The sequence below is a fragment of the Neoarius graeffei genome, chromosome 25, assembly GCF_027579695.1.
Source record: "Neoarius graeffei isolate fNeoGra1 chromosome 25, fNeoGra1.pri, whole genome shotgun sequence".
Taxonomy (NCBI): Eukaryota; Metazoa; Chordata; class Actinopteri; order Siluriformes; family Ariidae; genus Neoarius; species Neoarius graeffei.
In genome coordinates, this window is record NC_083593.1 from 14574129 (window position 1) to 14590161 (window position 16033).

Below are 16033 nucleotides of genomic sequence, written 5' to 3' on the forward strand. Positions count from 1 at the left end.
TCAATTTCTTCTGTAATAATAATAATAATAATCAGATGCCAGCTGGAAGTGTTACAAACATGCCAAGAAGAGAACCCAAGTTTATTTTGGTAAGAGAAGGGAAAAAAAAAAAAATCCACAAGAAGCTTTGTCGTCATTGTACAAGAATACAACGAAATTCCGTTTGGCAGCATCTCTCTTATAGCAGCTACATGTTACAGTCACAAAAAAATATATTAAACAAATAGTAAAAACAGTAAAGTGAAGATAAAATGTTATATATAAAAATAGTCTGTATTAAAGGTGCAGTCTATATTTGAGGTGCAAGAATTATTGTCCATTGACTGGGAGGTAGTAGTGCACGTGCGTGTGTGGGGGTAGGTGCGGGGGCATGATTCCTGCAGCAGTCTCTTCACAGTCATGGGGAAGAATCTGTTCTTCAGTCTGTTGGTGCAGGCTCTCATGACTGAGTCTGCCAGAGGGGAGGTTGGAAAATGGAGTGTGTCCTGGGTGGGCGGGGTCATCCTGGATCTTTGTGGCCCGTCGGAGGAGCCAGCTCGAGTAGATCTCCTCTAGGCGTAGGAGTGGGGAGCCGATGATCCAGTCTTGATCACCCGCTGCAGTTGTTTCTTCTCAGACGCATTGCAGCTGGCATACCACACCGTACATCCGTAGGTCAGGACACTCTCTACTGTGCAGTGATAAAAGTTTTTCAGCAGAGGTGGAGGGAGTTTGTTCCTCTTCAGCGTTCTCAGGAAAAAAGACACACTGCTGGGCCTTTTTAATAACGTGGGTGGTGTTCACAGTCCAGCCCAAGTCATCCGAGATGTGCAGTCCGAGAAACTTGAAGTTTTTGACCTGGTCCACTTCTTCCCCATTGATGCTCAGGCCTGTAGTGTGGTCCTTGTCTTCCGGAAGTCAATGATGAGTTCTTTTGTCTTCTTGGTGTTGAGGTGGTTGTCACTGCACCAGGCCGCCAGTGCTCCGACCTCCTCCCTGTATGGTGCCTCGTCATCATTGTTGATCAATCCAACAATGGTTGTATCGTCTGCAAATTTAATGAGGGTGTTGGAGCCATGGGTGGTGACACAGTCATGGGTGTACAGCATGTACAAGACTGGACTCAGAACACAGCCCTGAGGAACACCAGTATTGAGGACGATGATGGAGGATGTGGAGGTGCCCATCCTGACATGCGGGGGCCTGGTAGTCAGGAAGTCCTTGATCCACAGACAGAGGGAGGTTCCAAGTTGCAGTGTCTGCAGTTTGGTGATCAGTCAGCTGGGGCTGATGGAGTTAAATGCCGAACTGAAGTCAACAAACAGCATCCTGATGTATGTTTTGGGACTTTCAATGTGGCTGAGAGCGGTGTGGACGGCAATGGAGATGGCGTCGTCTGTGGATCTGTTGGACCTATAGGCGATCTGATGTTGGTCAAAGCCAGGTAGAATATGGGCCCTGACATGATGTACCACCAGTCTCTCCATACATTTCATAATCACCGGTGTTAGGGCCACAGGCTGGTAATCATTCAACCCTATGATGGCAGAGGATTTGGGCACAGGGATTATGGTGGCAGTTTTCAGGCAGGTGGAGATTGTGGCTTGCTGCAGCGAACAGTTAAAGATGTTAGCAAATACAGAAGCAAGCTGATGGGCACATAATTTCAGCACCCTCCCTGATACTCCATACGGCCGTGGTGCTTTGCTGGTGTCGATGCCTCGCAGGACTCGCAGTACCTGGTGTTGTTGGATGGTGGGGGGTTGGTCATGCTCTGATGGTGTCAGCTGTGTGTCCTCTGCCTGTTTGCTGTCCTCTTCAAAGCGGGAGAAAAAGATGTTAAGTTGGTCTGGAAGAGAAATGTCAGTGGGGGAGGGGGTGTTGTGGCACTCAGTGCGTTTACATGCACATCCAAATCAAGCTACTGTCGGTAATCGAGCTAAGGGTCCCAGCAGGGGTGCCAGAGAAATCCAATCCTACATGCACACAAGCAAATCGAGCTATTGTGTGAGGTACATTGTGCACCCGAGCCATAGGTGGCGCTACACGCCCCATCGTGTTGGTACACTTCCGGCTGTCGTCATGAAGAAGAGCTATTCAAGAGTATACACAAAGTTATCAGCAGTGTTGCCAGATACTGCTGACGTTTTCCATCCCAAAACATGTTCAAATCCGCCAAAATGCACTTAAAACCGCCCAATCTGGCAACACTGGCAGTTCCGTGTTCAAGCTGTTAGGCTTGCTCTAACAGACTGTATGGCTACAAACTGTCCTGCGCAGACCACTGTTTTGTAAGACAACTTATTTTGCACAATTGTATATTTTTCTAAAGTCCATTTTTTGCTTACAATTTAACTTATGTCTTAATAAACACACAAAGTTCAATTGTTTTGTTTTTATTGACATTCTTCAGATGTTGGACATACATATATATACACACACACACATACATACATACACACACATTATATATATATATATATATATATATATATATATATATATATATATATATATATACACACATACATACACACACACAATACAATGACTTGTTTATGTACACAATTCACAGCTATGCAACAGCTGTACAGATGTATTTGGTGATACAGTAAGTGAGCTAAATTTTAACAGTGCAAACAATGGCACAAAAAGAAAAGATTCATGCCGTTGTCATGCCGACCGAGGCTGTTGTGTTTCCCGCTTGTGGTCTCGTCACTCGCCACTTCCGGAAGGGGCAGTGCTGAAGTAAGTAGCTCGAATACGTAGCTCAATGGAGCACTTGCATGTGACGTCACAGCCGATCCAGATTGTGACAGACGCCATCTTGTCGGTCAAACGCCATATTCCGCCTTCTACTTCTGCTTTTACTTCTACCTTTTCTTCTGGAAAACCCTACCATATACAATTCTACTACAACGGCTGCGGCTACAAGCTTTCCCTACCTGTGTACGTTTATGTTTTTTGTGTGTATTTTTGTGTGTTGTTCGTCTGTACCGGACTTCAATATCCACTACAACCGTATGGACTTACTGGACATTGGTCAGAAAATGACGGTTTGTAGCGATTTCCATCGCATGCACAACATTCCGGACGAGAGAAAAAAAAAAAAAAAAACATTCCGGACGAGATAGCGAGACCAGCGGGGTCTCCGTGGATTGTTATCGGAAGCAAAGCGAAGGAGGTGGCGCCGGGAGCGGAAGCAAAAGCGAGGCTGCAGAGCCGTCCTGTTGACCAAGCTCAGAAAACAGCTACTCAAATCTCCACTGCCAAGCCTCTACCTCTCCAACGCCAGATCCATGTAAACAAGACGGATGAGCTGGAATTACCTTATTCTAATACTTAAGTGACTTACCCGTCCAATGAGGATTCTTGTTTACAAGATGCCACATCTGAGTCACTGACAAATCCTGAATTTCTGTAAAGATAACTGTCCAGAGATTTATAAGCACGCAGTGCTTCACCACTGAACAGCGAGGGAAAGTTAATGAGGTAATTATACACGTCTGGGTATTCCGCTGGCAGTTCAAAATCCGGTCGTGAAAACTCCGTCCGGTAAACCATAAGGGTCACAAATCTGTAGATCGTTTATTTTAGACATATATCTAGTTATCTGTTCATTAGAAAAATGAGCCGTGTAGTCCGTCGGTTGAAATTGATCCATTCTGCACACGAGTGCAGCAGTATTCAGCGGTGTTTTTGACCAACAAGATGCAAGATCTCTATAGGGTATACATGCACTAAGTAGCTCGGCAGAAATCGCATAATCTAGGTCGTGTAGCTCGATTCCGAGAAATCAAGTTCGGTTCAATTTCAGCCGAATTAAGGTGTATACATGGCATTTTGAACTTCGATTTCAGTCGAACAACGGCAGAAATTCGATTCTCTCTATGTGCATGTAAACGCACTGACTGTAGTCTGTAATGTTCTGGATGCCTTTCCACATGGAGTGGGGGTTGTTTTCCCTGAAATTGGCCTCTATCTGCTCTCTGTATTTTGTTTTAGCAGCCTTGATGCCTCTGTTCAGGTCCACTTTAGCCTTCCTGTAGGTCTCCCTATCTCCTGACCTCAGTGCTGAATCCCTGGCCTGGAGTAATGCTCTGATATTGGTATTAAACCAGGGTTTCTGGTTAGGGAATATTTTCACCCGTTTCCTTGTTGCTACATTGTCCATGCAGAAACTGATGTATGACAGTAAAGAGGAGGTATGGAGCTCAGTGTCTGGTTCCTCAAAGAGCTCCCACATCGCGTCCTCAAAACAGTCCTGCAAGGATAGTGTGGCCTCCTCAGTCCAGCACTGCATGGACTTGTACTGTGGCTTAGACCTGCAGATGAGGAGCTTGTAAGCTGGTGTCAGGAACAGGGAAAGATGGCCCGAGTGTCCAAGGTGAGGGGAGGGGCAGGCTTTGTAGGCTCCAGAAATGTTCGTGTAGACCTGGTCTAGTGTTCTGCCCTTCCTTATTTTAATGTCCACATTCTTATAGAATCTGGGGAGCACAGTCTTTAAATTGGTGTGGTTGAAGTCCCCAGCCACAATGAAGAAGCCCTCTGGGTGTTTGTTCTGCTGCCTGCTGATGCTATCATGCAGCCTGCTCATAGCTACATTAGCATTAGCTCACAGGTGGATATATGGTACACAGCAGCTACAAACACTTGAGTGATTTCCCTGGGCAGATAAAAAGGTCTGCACTTTAACAGTAGAAACTCTAAGTCTGGACAGCAGTGTCTCTCAATAACAGCAGTGTCCGTGCACCAACTGTTGTTGATATAGACGCACACACCTCCTCTCATCTTACCCACACACCTCCTGCTTACATCTTACAAATTAACTTTTTGTTTCCGCTGGCTCTGGCAGAGATTGATGTCATCGCAGGCGCCAACATGGCTGCCATGAGGAGCATTTGGTCTCCACTCAGTTCTTTTTATCGCTTCAAATTTTATTTTTGTGCTCTCTACATCATACGGGAAGCCTCCTAAGGATATTTTACTGTTGCTGTGGGAAATTCAGATAGCTTCATCACTTTATGATGTCGTAACAGTGCATGAAGTGATTATTAAGTTCGGTGGGCTATTTAAAGTCTCTTTGGCGAAGCATGGATTTCTTAGATCTCGTCAAAGTCTTTCCAAATGGACCAAACATGGATACACAGCACTACAGGTGTGGGACATGACCCTCCTATGGATATCACTATTTACTTAGATGTATCTACAAATCCTGGCCTGGACTCTCTGCTAAGTTTTCAGAACTCTGCTTCTGAGTCAAATACAAGTGATCACTCGACTTCGACGAGTTATTCTAAACTTGATCTGATCAAACTTTGTTGTTCTTCCAAGAGTATCAATCTGCCGTCTAATTTACTTGGAAAACTTAAATCATATGGTATTCTACGATATCGGGGTAAGTGTGCTGGAAGTCGGCGGTTTAAGATCAAAACCTTGATTACAAACAGAACTGTAACTAGGTCAACGGTCTATTCTTGCCATTATTCTAATTTGGTTCTGGTTCCATTGGCTACACCTGCTATTGTGCATAACAACAAAACACAGTTGATGAAGTGTTGTATATTGAATGCCCAGTCACTTAGGAATAAAGGCGCTGACTTCGTCAACTATATTTGTGATTCTGAAGTTGACATTGCAGTAATAATTACTGAAACTTGGCTGAAATCGGTTGATACTGCAGCCAAAATTGATGCTACACCAACAGGATATCGACTTTTTGATCACCCTCGCTCTGATAGTATCGGTGGTGGTACTGGCATTTTAGTGCGTGACTCACTTCAAGTTAAACAAGTAAGAGCAGGAATTTTGAATTCATTCGAATACTCTGAGTGGAGCGTTGTCTCTGGCTCATTTCGGTTACGTCTCGTTGTGGTTTACAGGCCTCCTTACTCACCTAACCACCCAGTTACTACAAGTGCGTTTATTACGGAATTTGCACAGTTTCTGGAGTCTGTTGTCATGGTAGCTGAGCCATTGGTCATTACTGGCGACTTTAATATCCATGTCAATGTGCACTCAGATAATGATAGTTCGCGGTTTTTGGATCTTCTTCAGTCTATGGGCTTGATCCAACATGTTGACTTTCCTACTCATATATCTGGAAATACACTGGACTTGCTCATTACTCATGAGATTGAACCGTTAGTGGGTGAATCACCCAGACCTAGTACCTATATTTCTGATCACTGTTCGATTTTGTTTGATTTGTACACATCAAAGCGGAAGCTGTTGAGGAAGATATCATTTCGAAAAATCAAAACTATCGATACATCTACATTTATGCATGATTTGTCTTCTTCAAGACTGTGTCAAGATCTTCCATCTGAGCTTGACATGCTGGTTGGCTGCTATAACACCACCCTGCTTGGTCAACATGCTCCTATTAAAACTAGATCTGTCACTATCAGACCCAAGGTGCCGTGGTACTCTGACGAAATCCGTGAGGCTAAGAGGGATCGCAGGCGTGCTGAGAGAAAACGGAGGTCTTCTGGGTCTGCTGCTGATCTCATCTTATTCAAGTCGTTGAAAAATCGCGTCACGTATTTACTAAACGAAGCTAAATCATCTTTCCTTGTTGATTTTATTGATTCTAATGCTGACAACCAAAGCAAGCTATTTAGAGCAGTGAAAAGTTTTCAGGGCTCGACATTAACGGTTGTCCGCTTGTCCGGGACAAGTGATACTTAAATGTCGGACAAGTTCATCGTCTCAGTTACTTGTCCAATTGGACAAGTGCCAAAATACGCCGATATTCGGGTTACATGTCAAATTTATCAGTTTATTCACATGATTTCCGAAGCATCTCACTCGCCATATTGTTTTGATGAATCGCCAGATGTTTCTATTCGGAAAGAGCGATGTGCGCATGTGTAATATTCCACTTGCGAAACCGGCCAATACCGCTTCGTGTATTTGAGCTGAAAAGTAAACGGTCGTTTATGATTGGTTTTAATCGTGTCATACACATGGATTTGTTGACATTTCTGTTGGCGGGCTCATTATTCAACTGTATATTTACGTTGAGTGTGTGGTAAATTTCCAAATCTTTGAATTGTTGTTGATGGTGTTCATTATATAGCCGAGCGTGTGCTGGCGGGGAATGTGCGCCTGCATGCGTGTGGATTGACAGGGAGTGAGGTAGGAATGGGGAAAGTTATTTATGAAATACCAAGCTGTCAAATGGCTGCTAATTAGGTTACCAGCTGTATTAACTAATTAGTAATGGGAGTTTAGGGATTTGAAACATAGGGCTCTATAATTTAGATATAATTATGGATTATTTGAAATTATCTTTTTTTGACCATTAAATACCATACAGGAGCCACACTGAATAATTAGACAACAATTAATCAGTGGAGGATATATATTCAAAATTAATAATTTAAAAATTAAAATATATAATTTTAATTTTCTGGTTTTCAATTTCTCATAAATAAATGAATAAATAAATAAACAACAAGTTCAATTTATATAGCGCCTTTCACAAACCCAAGGACGCTTTACAAAAGAATTACCACCAAAAAAAAAAAAACTAGGAAGAATAGTGTGAGGTAAAGAGAAAAGTTTTCAAGTTGGCTTTGAAGGAAGAGAGAGTGGAACAGTCATGAAGTGATTGTGGTAACGAGTTCCAAAGTTTAGGAGCAGCAACACTAAGGCCAAGTTTACATTAGACCGTATCTGTCTCGTTTTCTTCGCGGATGCACTATCCGTTCACATTAAAACGCCGGGAAACGGGAATCCGCCAGAGCCCACGTATTCAATCCAGTTTGTGTCTGGTCCGGTGCTGTGTAAACATTGAGAATACGCGGATACGCTGTGCTGAGCTCTAGCTGACGTCGTCATTGGACAACGTCACTGTGACATCCACCTTCCTGATTCACTGGCATTGGGATCTCACACACAGTGGCTCAGTCCCGAATCACTGCTCGTGCGCTTCACTCGCGCGCTCTGTGAGCTACGCAGGGCCGGAGTGCACACCCTCCAGAGGGCACTTGCTGTTCAGGGCGGAGTGATTTGGAGCGCAGGAGGAAGCGCTGAGCCGCACTGAGGTTTATTTACACATTTCAACCTCCTTCAGGCGCTTAAACTCAGTGAGAACATGAACATCACAGCCAGGTGTGTTTATCTGCTGGAGAAGGTGTTCGCTTGCCATCCTTCCACTTGCAAGTGGTGAGTGACTTGCGCATGCCCGATATGCACTGGGATCATGTGACGTGCCGTCTAATTAGTCATGTGATTAACGTATCCGTGTACTGGCGTTGCTGTGTGCACGCGAATCGTGTATTGGCGTTGCTGTGTGCACGCGAATCGTTTTAAAAACGTTAATCTGATGATCCGCTGATTCGAAATAATGTAAACAGGGCCTAAATGATCTGCCACCCATAGATGTCAGTTTAAAACGTGGAACAGTCAGAAGTCCACAGACAGAAGATCTGAGGGGGCGGGAGGGACAGTACAAAATTAATGATTGATGGAATCCAATTGATGGAGCAGAACTCAAGGGTTGATAGATGAAGATGAATAGAAACTATTTGTATCCATTAATCTGTGGGTCAATAGAGGTGTGGAGGTTTTCATAAGATATATTATCTTGTCATTTGATAACTAGATTTCAGTGTATAATAATCAGTGATTTACAGTAATGTCAATTTTGTTATCAGTTGTTTTTATTTGTAGCACTATTTGTTTCTCTTGTCCAAACTAGTTATATCTCAAGTTATAAATTTTATGATAAGGTTACTTTTTGTGATATTTGTTACTGAACTGCAGAGTACTGATCTGTGTGTGTATATATATATATATATATATATATATATATATATATATATATATATATATAAAAAATGGTTAGTGTTTCTGGATCTCATAGTAGTTATTTTGTTCTTAAAACTTTATGTTCATAATTTCTACTCTATTGCAATATATTGCTTCTGAACTTCAGCATAATAATTGGTGAATTATGGTATCAATCAGTCTGTTTTACTATATTTTTGAACTTTTGCCTCAGTATATCAAGTATTGATTACTTTTGATTCATAGATATTATGCATATGTTGTGAATTCGGAAACAAATGCCATAAAGATTGTTGGGTTACAAATAGTTTATTTGTGTTTTTTTTTCTCAAATATTTTTCGGACAAGTACATTTCCTTTCAACTTGCCCGACAGGACAAGTGGTTTCAAAAGTTAATGTAGAGCCCTGGTTTTCTGGTTGAAAATGATACCTTATCTTTCCCGGGCTATCTTGATAAATCGACACTCGTAAATGAAATTGGTAAATACTTTGTGTAAAAAGTTACACGTATTTGTGATGAGTTTGACTGTCTCTACAGCAGAGGTAGAAAACGTGGATATTGATCTTTTAACTGACATATTGCCGGCACCATGGTTTGACTCGTTTAATTTGTTGACTGAGGATGATGTTCGCATGTTGATAGCTAATTCTAAAACTACATCCTTCTGCCTTGATCCGATACCCACTTCTCTTTTGAAGTCATGTGTTGGTCCTTTGATCCCAAATATTATTAACATCTCTCTGGAATCAGGGACTTTTCCTGAAGATTGGAAAGAGGCTATGGTTCAACCTTTACTGAAAAAAGCTGGTCTAGAATCGGAGTTCAAGAACTTACGTCCTGTGAGTAATCTGGCATATATATCAATCAAAGCTCATAGAACATGCAGTATTCAATCAGATCCATGATCATTTGATATCCTCGGGCCTTTATCCTTTATTGCAGTCTGCTTATCGTCAATACCACAGTACTGAAACAGCTTTATTAAAAGTTGCTAATGATATTCTTCTAAATATGAACTCTCAGCGTGTCACACTACTTGTTTTGTTGGACTTAAGTGCTGCGTTTGATACAGTAGATCACCAAATTTTGCTGAGGCGCTTAAATTGGAGTTTTGGAATATGTGGGAAGACGCTGGATTGGTTCACCTCATACTTGTCAGGGCGTAGTCAGCGTATCTTGTTTGAAGGTGCTATATCAGATAGTTTCGACCTGCGTTTTGGTGTTCCTCAAGGAAGCTGCCTTGGCCCATTACTCTTTGTGATCTATGCGTCCAAGCTATTCCATATTGTGCAAGCTCACCTTCCAGATGTTCATTGCTTTGCTGATGATTCACAATTATATCTTTCTTTCAAGCCTAACAGTCCTTTGGACCAAGCTGAGGCGGTATGTGCCATGGAGGACTGTATTTACGACTTAAGAAAATAGATGTTCCAGGACAAGTTAAAGATAAACGATGATAAGACTGAATTTCTAATTATAGGTTCTAAACAACAATTTTCGAAAATTAATCCTTGTACAATTCGTGTTGGTACTACTGATATTAAGCCTGCTTCTGCAGTACGTAATTTAGGATTTTGGTTTGATACCGTATTTTCTGGACTATAGAGTGCACCTGTATATAAGCCGCATCCGCTCTATTTTTTAAAAAAAAATTAAAAAAAGATATACAAGCCGCACCGGGCTATAAGCCGCAGATATCTATGTTGAAAAATTAGATATTTACTGCATGTACAGAACGATTTTGTACTGTAAATGTACATGTATGTACCTGAACAGATTCTTTCCGAACAGTGCCTTTTAACACGGCAGCAACTTTGCTGATTAAAACGGAACAGAACCAAGAGAAAATAACCGGTATTTATTTACCTTCATTTCTCCTGTGTTTGAAACCACAAGTCACTTTAATCATCTTCGCTGGATTTGAAAATAATTACCAGTTAGTAATTTGTCGTGCGTGTTCTATCTGCTAAAGATCTGCTAATTCTTCTTTGCATTGATTTTTCGTCTATCTTATTTTTGATTCTACTTCCGGTTAGAGCGCCCCTAGCGGTGGAAGAAAAATCCACAGAATAGCCGCACCTTTGTATAAGCCGCATGGTTCAAAACCTAGGAAAAAAGTAGCGGCTTATAGTCCAGAAAATACGGTACTAACTTTACTATGTCTACCCAAATATCTAAGTCTTGTGGCGCAGCTTTCTTTTGGTTGCATAATATTAGGCGTGTAAGCAAATTTCTACCCAAGGATAAGCTGGAAATGGTTCTGCATGCATTTGTTACAACTAGAATTGATTATTGTAATAGTCTTCTTTATGGTTTACCTGATTGTGAGATAGTTAAGTTTCAAAGAGTACAGAACGCTGCAGCAAGGTTATTGACATCCACTAGCAAATATGATCACATAACACCCATTCTTCGGGACCTACATTGGCTTCCCGTTAGGATTTAGAATACATTTTAAGATATTACTTTTAACTTTTAAGGCTTTACATGGTATGGCGCCACCTTATATTACTGATCTAATTAATATTAGACAACATGCGTGTTATTCATTGCGCTCAGGTGCTAGCACTGTTTTATTTCCCAAAGGAAAAATGCTGCGCACTTTTGGTGATCGTTCTTTTAGCATGGTGGCACCAAAATTATGGAATTAGATTCCTGGCGAACTTCGCAATGTTTCATCCCTTGTTACTTTTAAATCGCGCCTTAAAACTTATCTTTTTACATTAGCTTTTAGTTCTTAGGAAATTTTATATAGTCATTAGAATAGCATTATTCCATTGCTATCTTTTATATGTACATTCATGATTGTTGTTGGTGGAGCCAGTGCATCGTAGCCGTGAGGGAGACGCAGTGTTGTGGACGCGTGTTTTTTTTTTTCATGGTCATGATGTATTCGCTCTGTCATCATCTTTTCTATGTGGTTTATTTTTGGTTTCCCTGATTCCCTGATCTGCATCTCCAACCTTGTAAAATGGTATAGATAGTTTTCACATGATGTCACAGAGTCGGGGATTCCCTAGTGACGGCCATCTTGCGGGTCAAGCTTACCGTACGGGTCACTGAGCACACATTGTAACACGCGAGTACAAAGTCTTCAAAAGAACCCAAGCAGGCTATTTAAAGCTAGCAATGGTGCACACCTGTTGTATTCACAGCTGTTGTAATAGGTCAGATGATGACGTCAAGCGGAGCTTTTATGGAATTCCCACTGTACGGGAGCACGAAGGCGAGCAAACAAAGAAACTCAGCATACAAAGGAGAAATCTATGGCTTGCAAGAATCAACTGCAAGGATTATCAGCCTTCCAAACACAGCAAAGTCTGCTCCGATCATTTTATAAGTGGTAAGTTGTTTAAATAAACAATCAATTGTGTTTAAGTTTGTTTTTGGAAACCAAAACATCATGTGAACAATCTTTGGAGAATGCCTAACTGGAACCGCTGAGTGTACATTTACATTGTAATGTACACTTAATATCGCTCATTTGTCACGTTTCTATTTGAAACTTGTCACTTCACTCACGCAAGGGTCATTTTTGAAAAACCTTTTAGGTCTATTCTGTATGCAGGGATGCAAACAGCGCGCCTTTTGGCGGATGCCGCCTTTTTCACGGCTGAATTGCGCAGATCCGATTTTTTTTTAGAGGGGGCGTTGGAGTGTCTGATTATAATTTCAAAGTAAATTCTGCATTAAAATTACTAAATAAGCAAATCCGTTACAGTCCATGAAACATAGGACGTATAAGGATGAGAAAAAAACAAAAACAAAAAACAAACAGTGAATCGGAAAGCTGCACACATTTGCGCCGCTTTCCGATGCAAAGTAATATTGCACAGTATTCATAATAGTCTTAAATCAACTTGATATTATACACACACATTTATATGCAGTGTTGAGAGCTCTAAAATTCCAATGTTTACATACCTTGGATGTAATTAGGACACGACTGTCACTTGTTTTTATATGGTGGACTTCACGGACCCAGCCACAGACAAAATAATTGTATGACTCCAGCGACTTGTATGCTTTGAGGTCATCAAGTGTGTAGGCACTTTTACTATTCACGAAATAGTTCACAATATCAGGGTACGATATGGATGGCAGCCCTGCATAGTCACTTGAAAATGCATCTTTGTCCACTTCGTAGGGGTCAATTCCTAGCCTGGGCCCGCCCATCCTAAGCGTGACGCAACACGAGGGCCTGTTGCGAGCTTAGTCTGGCCAGGCAAGCTATCTACAGCTCTTCCAAGCTCCCGAAAAATCGGGAACCAATCAACTTTGAGCATCTCCAACGGCCCTGGGTAGAGGCGTGTTCAAGGCACTGACGTAGTAGAACTGTGACCGGAAGCCATAGATTGTTTACAGAATCTATGCCGGAAGCGCTTCATTCACGCTTCTGCATCTATTACGCATAGATGCTGTATTGAAAGCATTCAACGGGAAGTTCTCATTGAAAACGGAGCAAAGAGCAGCCCTGGAGGCATTTATTGAAAGGAAGGACGTTTTCGCCTTGCTCCCGACCGGCTTCGGTAAGAGTTTAATCTACCAGATAGCCCCGTCGCGTCGCATACGTCAGAGGAAAGAGTGATGTGATTGGTTTAAGCTTTGTCACAGCCTTTTCTGGCTTCGACCAGTAGCAAACAGGCATTTCAGGGAGGCAGGTCAACCACGGGCTCTGGGAAACGGTTGGGCTTAATGTCTTGGCCAGACCAATAGCTCGCAGAGCTTTGAAGTCGCGTTAGCCAGGCTAGTCAATTCCCCCAATCAAGGCCAGTTTGGCTGCATACCGTTGTCGTGAGATGTCGTCCAATGTATCCATATACTTCCGTTTGCTTGATTTTGCCGACATTGATCTTTATTTTAGAAAACTGACTATATAACTTAATAAATTCGTCCGAGATAACGTAGCCGATAATGGCGATGGTCCTTTGTTTGCCCCACAAAATGGCGGCTGGAGGGCGTTCCCCGGAATGCCGTGACGTCAGTGAAAACTATCTATAGGAGAAGACTCTGCTGTTTTACTGGCAAAAGGAGGTGGTACAAAGTATTAAATGCAGGGGTGCCAATGACTGTGGCACAAGTTTTTGTTGAAAATTATTTCTTGATGAGGGATTCGTTTTTCATCTCATCATCTCTAGCCGCTTTATCCTGTTCTACAGGGTGACTACAGCTGACTACGGGTGAAAGGCGGGGTACACCCTGGACAAGTCGCCAGGTCATCACAGGGCAGATTCATTTTTCTCTGAATAAGTTTTATTCAATTAAAAGGTTGAAATGTGGGATTTTTTTTTTTACTACTAAACTTTACAAGGGGTGTCAATAATTACGGAAGGCATAGGACCTGCTACTAAATCGGACCAGGTGGTCAAATTAAACTACATTTTGCTACATCACAGACAAGGTTTTTTTTTAAACAGTTATAGAACAATTTAATTAAAAAGACATAACTCTTCGCTAAGCACTTGAATTGGGACTTTGGCTATTTTATTACTGTAATTGTTCATAAATAAATAAAATATCGTCCACCAGTCATAACCATAAAATAGTATAATCAGTTCCTTTATCTTTCCCACAGACCCAGAAGTTGTTCAAAGGTGATCGGGCCATTTCTGTCACAGACCCAAGATTATGGAACACCCTTTTTCATAAAGGCATACCCCACTGTAAACCTTTTTTTTTAAATCCACATTTAAAAAAATAAAATATTGAAGGTTTAAGATTTGTAGTATTGTCCATTTTGTATTTATTCTGTTATCTTTGATTATATTTTTATGATTTTGTCTTTTTTAAAAAAAAAAAAAAAAGTGTATTTTTCCTTGGTTTTAGTTTTGTTCTTTTAAAAACATGTCCATTTATTAAATCTCATTTTACTTGTATTATATTTCATTGTTTCGATTCAGCCGTAGTGATATACAGCACTGCACTTTGGCCAACACTCATCTGTTAAACACGTGACATAAAATATAAATAACGTTTACTTGACTAAATACTAAACCCATTTATTTTTCATACTATACCCCTTCAAAGTTTTTTTTTTTTTTTTTAAGAATTATGGTACACTTAGTCCCAGACCTAGTGATCGAGAATAAGGATATATGTTATTGGTAGGGACTACAAAGCAGTTCTGAAAGCCACTCCAGATAAGGGCATCTGCTAAATGCCATAAATATAAATTTAGTCGAGCCATGAGGAAGCTGGAAAAGAAAATAACTTACAAGCTGGCAAGACTGTGGAGTTTTCAACAAGACTGTGCACATCTCCCTTATGTGAAAGTAGTGTGTCAGATTACACAAATATATGCATAAATGTGACCCCAGACCATTGCTATATAGGACCAATTAATGCATGTTTATCCTAACACACAACCAAAGCCTGATTCACAACATCCTGCTTCTAAAATCATGGGTTCTCCACCATTTGCTAGCCAGGGACCCCATTCAGTATAAACAGAAAGGAAAAGAAAAATATCCAAGGACCTCCTTATGACCATAACAGATTTAACTTTAAGGGGGAAAAAAGGCATATTATGTACCAACTGACCCATACCCAAATGTAGATGTGTGTGCGCATGCGCGCCTGCTCATCATATTAACAGCAATTCCTGGTTTTATTAAAATTGCAATTACATTATTTATGCTTGGGTTTTTTTTGGTACTGACTTAGATTAATCTTTTATGTTTCACGTGACCAGTCAGTTAGGCTTACAACTACAATAACTAAATAATAACCATAGCAAGAACCTTGACACTAGTTCATAGCAAAAGCTGTTTCAACCACTGCGATTTAAAAGAAAGAAAGAAAAAGAAAGAAAGAAAGAAAGAAAGAAAGAAAGAAGCTATACAGTCAGGCTATACAACACAGTATGACAATCCAAAAGAAGTCTTGTAACTGTATTACATAAAAGAAAGGATTTTTAGGAGACAAGAACTTATTCTGTTTAACTCTCTTCTGTAGCTCACTTTCATGACTCTTCTCAACACTCCCAGTACAGTTAAGCATAGCTAATGTCGACATTTTTAAGCGAGATACATTCGTGACAAAGGAGAGCCGTTTTCAAAGAAGAGAGTCATGCAAAGATGTCGGTTACATTTATTAACAGCGATCACTTACCTCGTCCATTTCTTTGACAATTTCATTAAGCTTATCATCATCCTCCAGCAATTCGTTTAACTGTGTCATTGAATAGGAACTAAATTTGCTCGTGAGCTCAAAAATTTCCCCCATTGCTATTCCAACAACAAACCCTGCTGCTATCC

General features: G+C 41.0%; 1 protein-coding gene across 1 annotated transcript in view; it reads right to left on the reverse strand.

The window, feature by feature from the left end:
* Window positions 1–16033, reverse strand: part of vps37bb (VPS37B subunit of ESCRT-I b) — a 33577-nt gene extending 17544 nt beyond the window's left edge. Inside the window, exon 1 of the mRNA XM_060909439.1 lies at window positions 15888–16033. Coding sequence (XP_060765422.1) covers window positions 15888–16001 — 114 coding nt within the window. The 5' untranslated portion in view covers window positions 16002–16033. The remainder of the gene's footprint in view (window positions 1–15887) is intronic.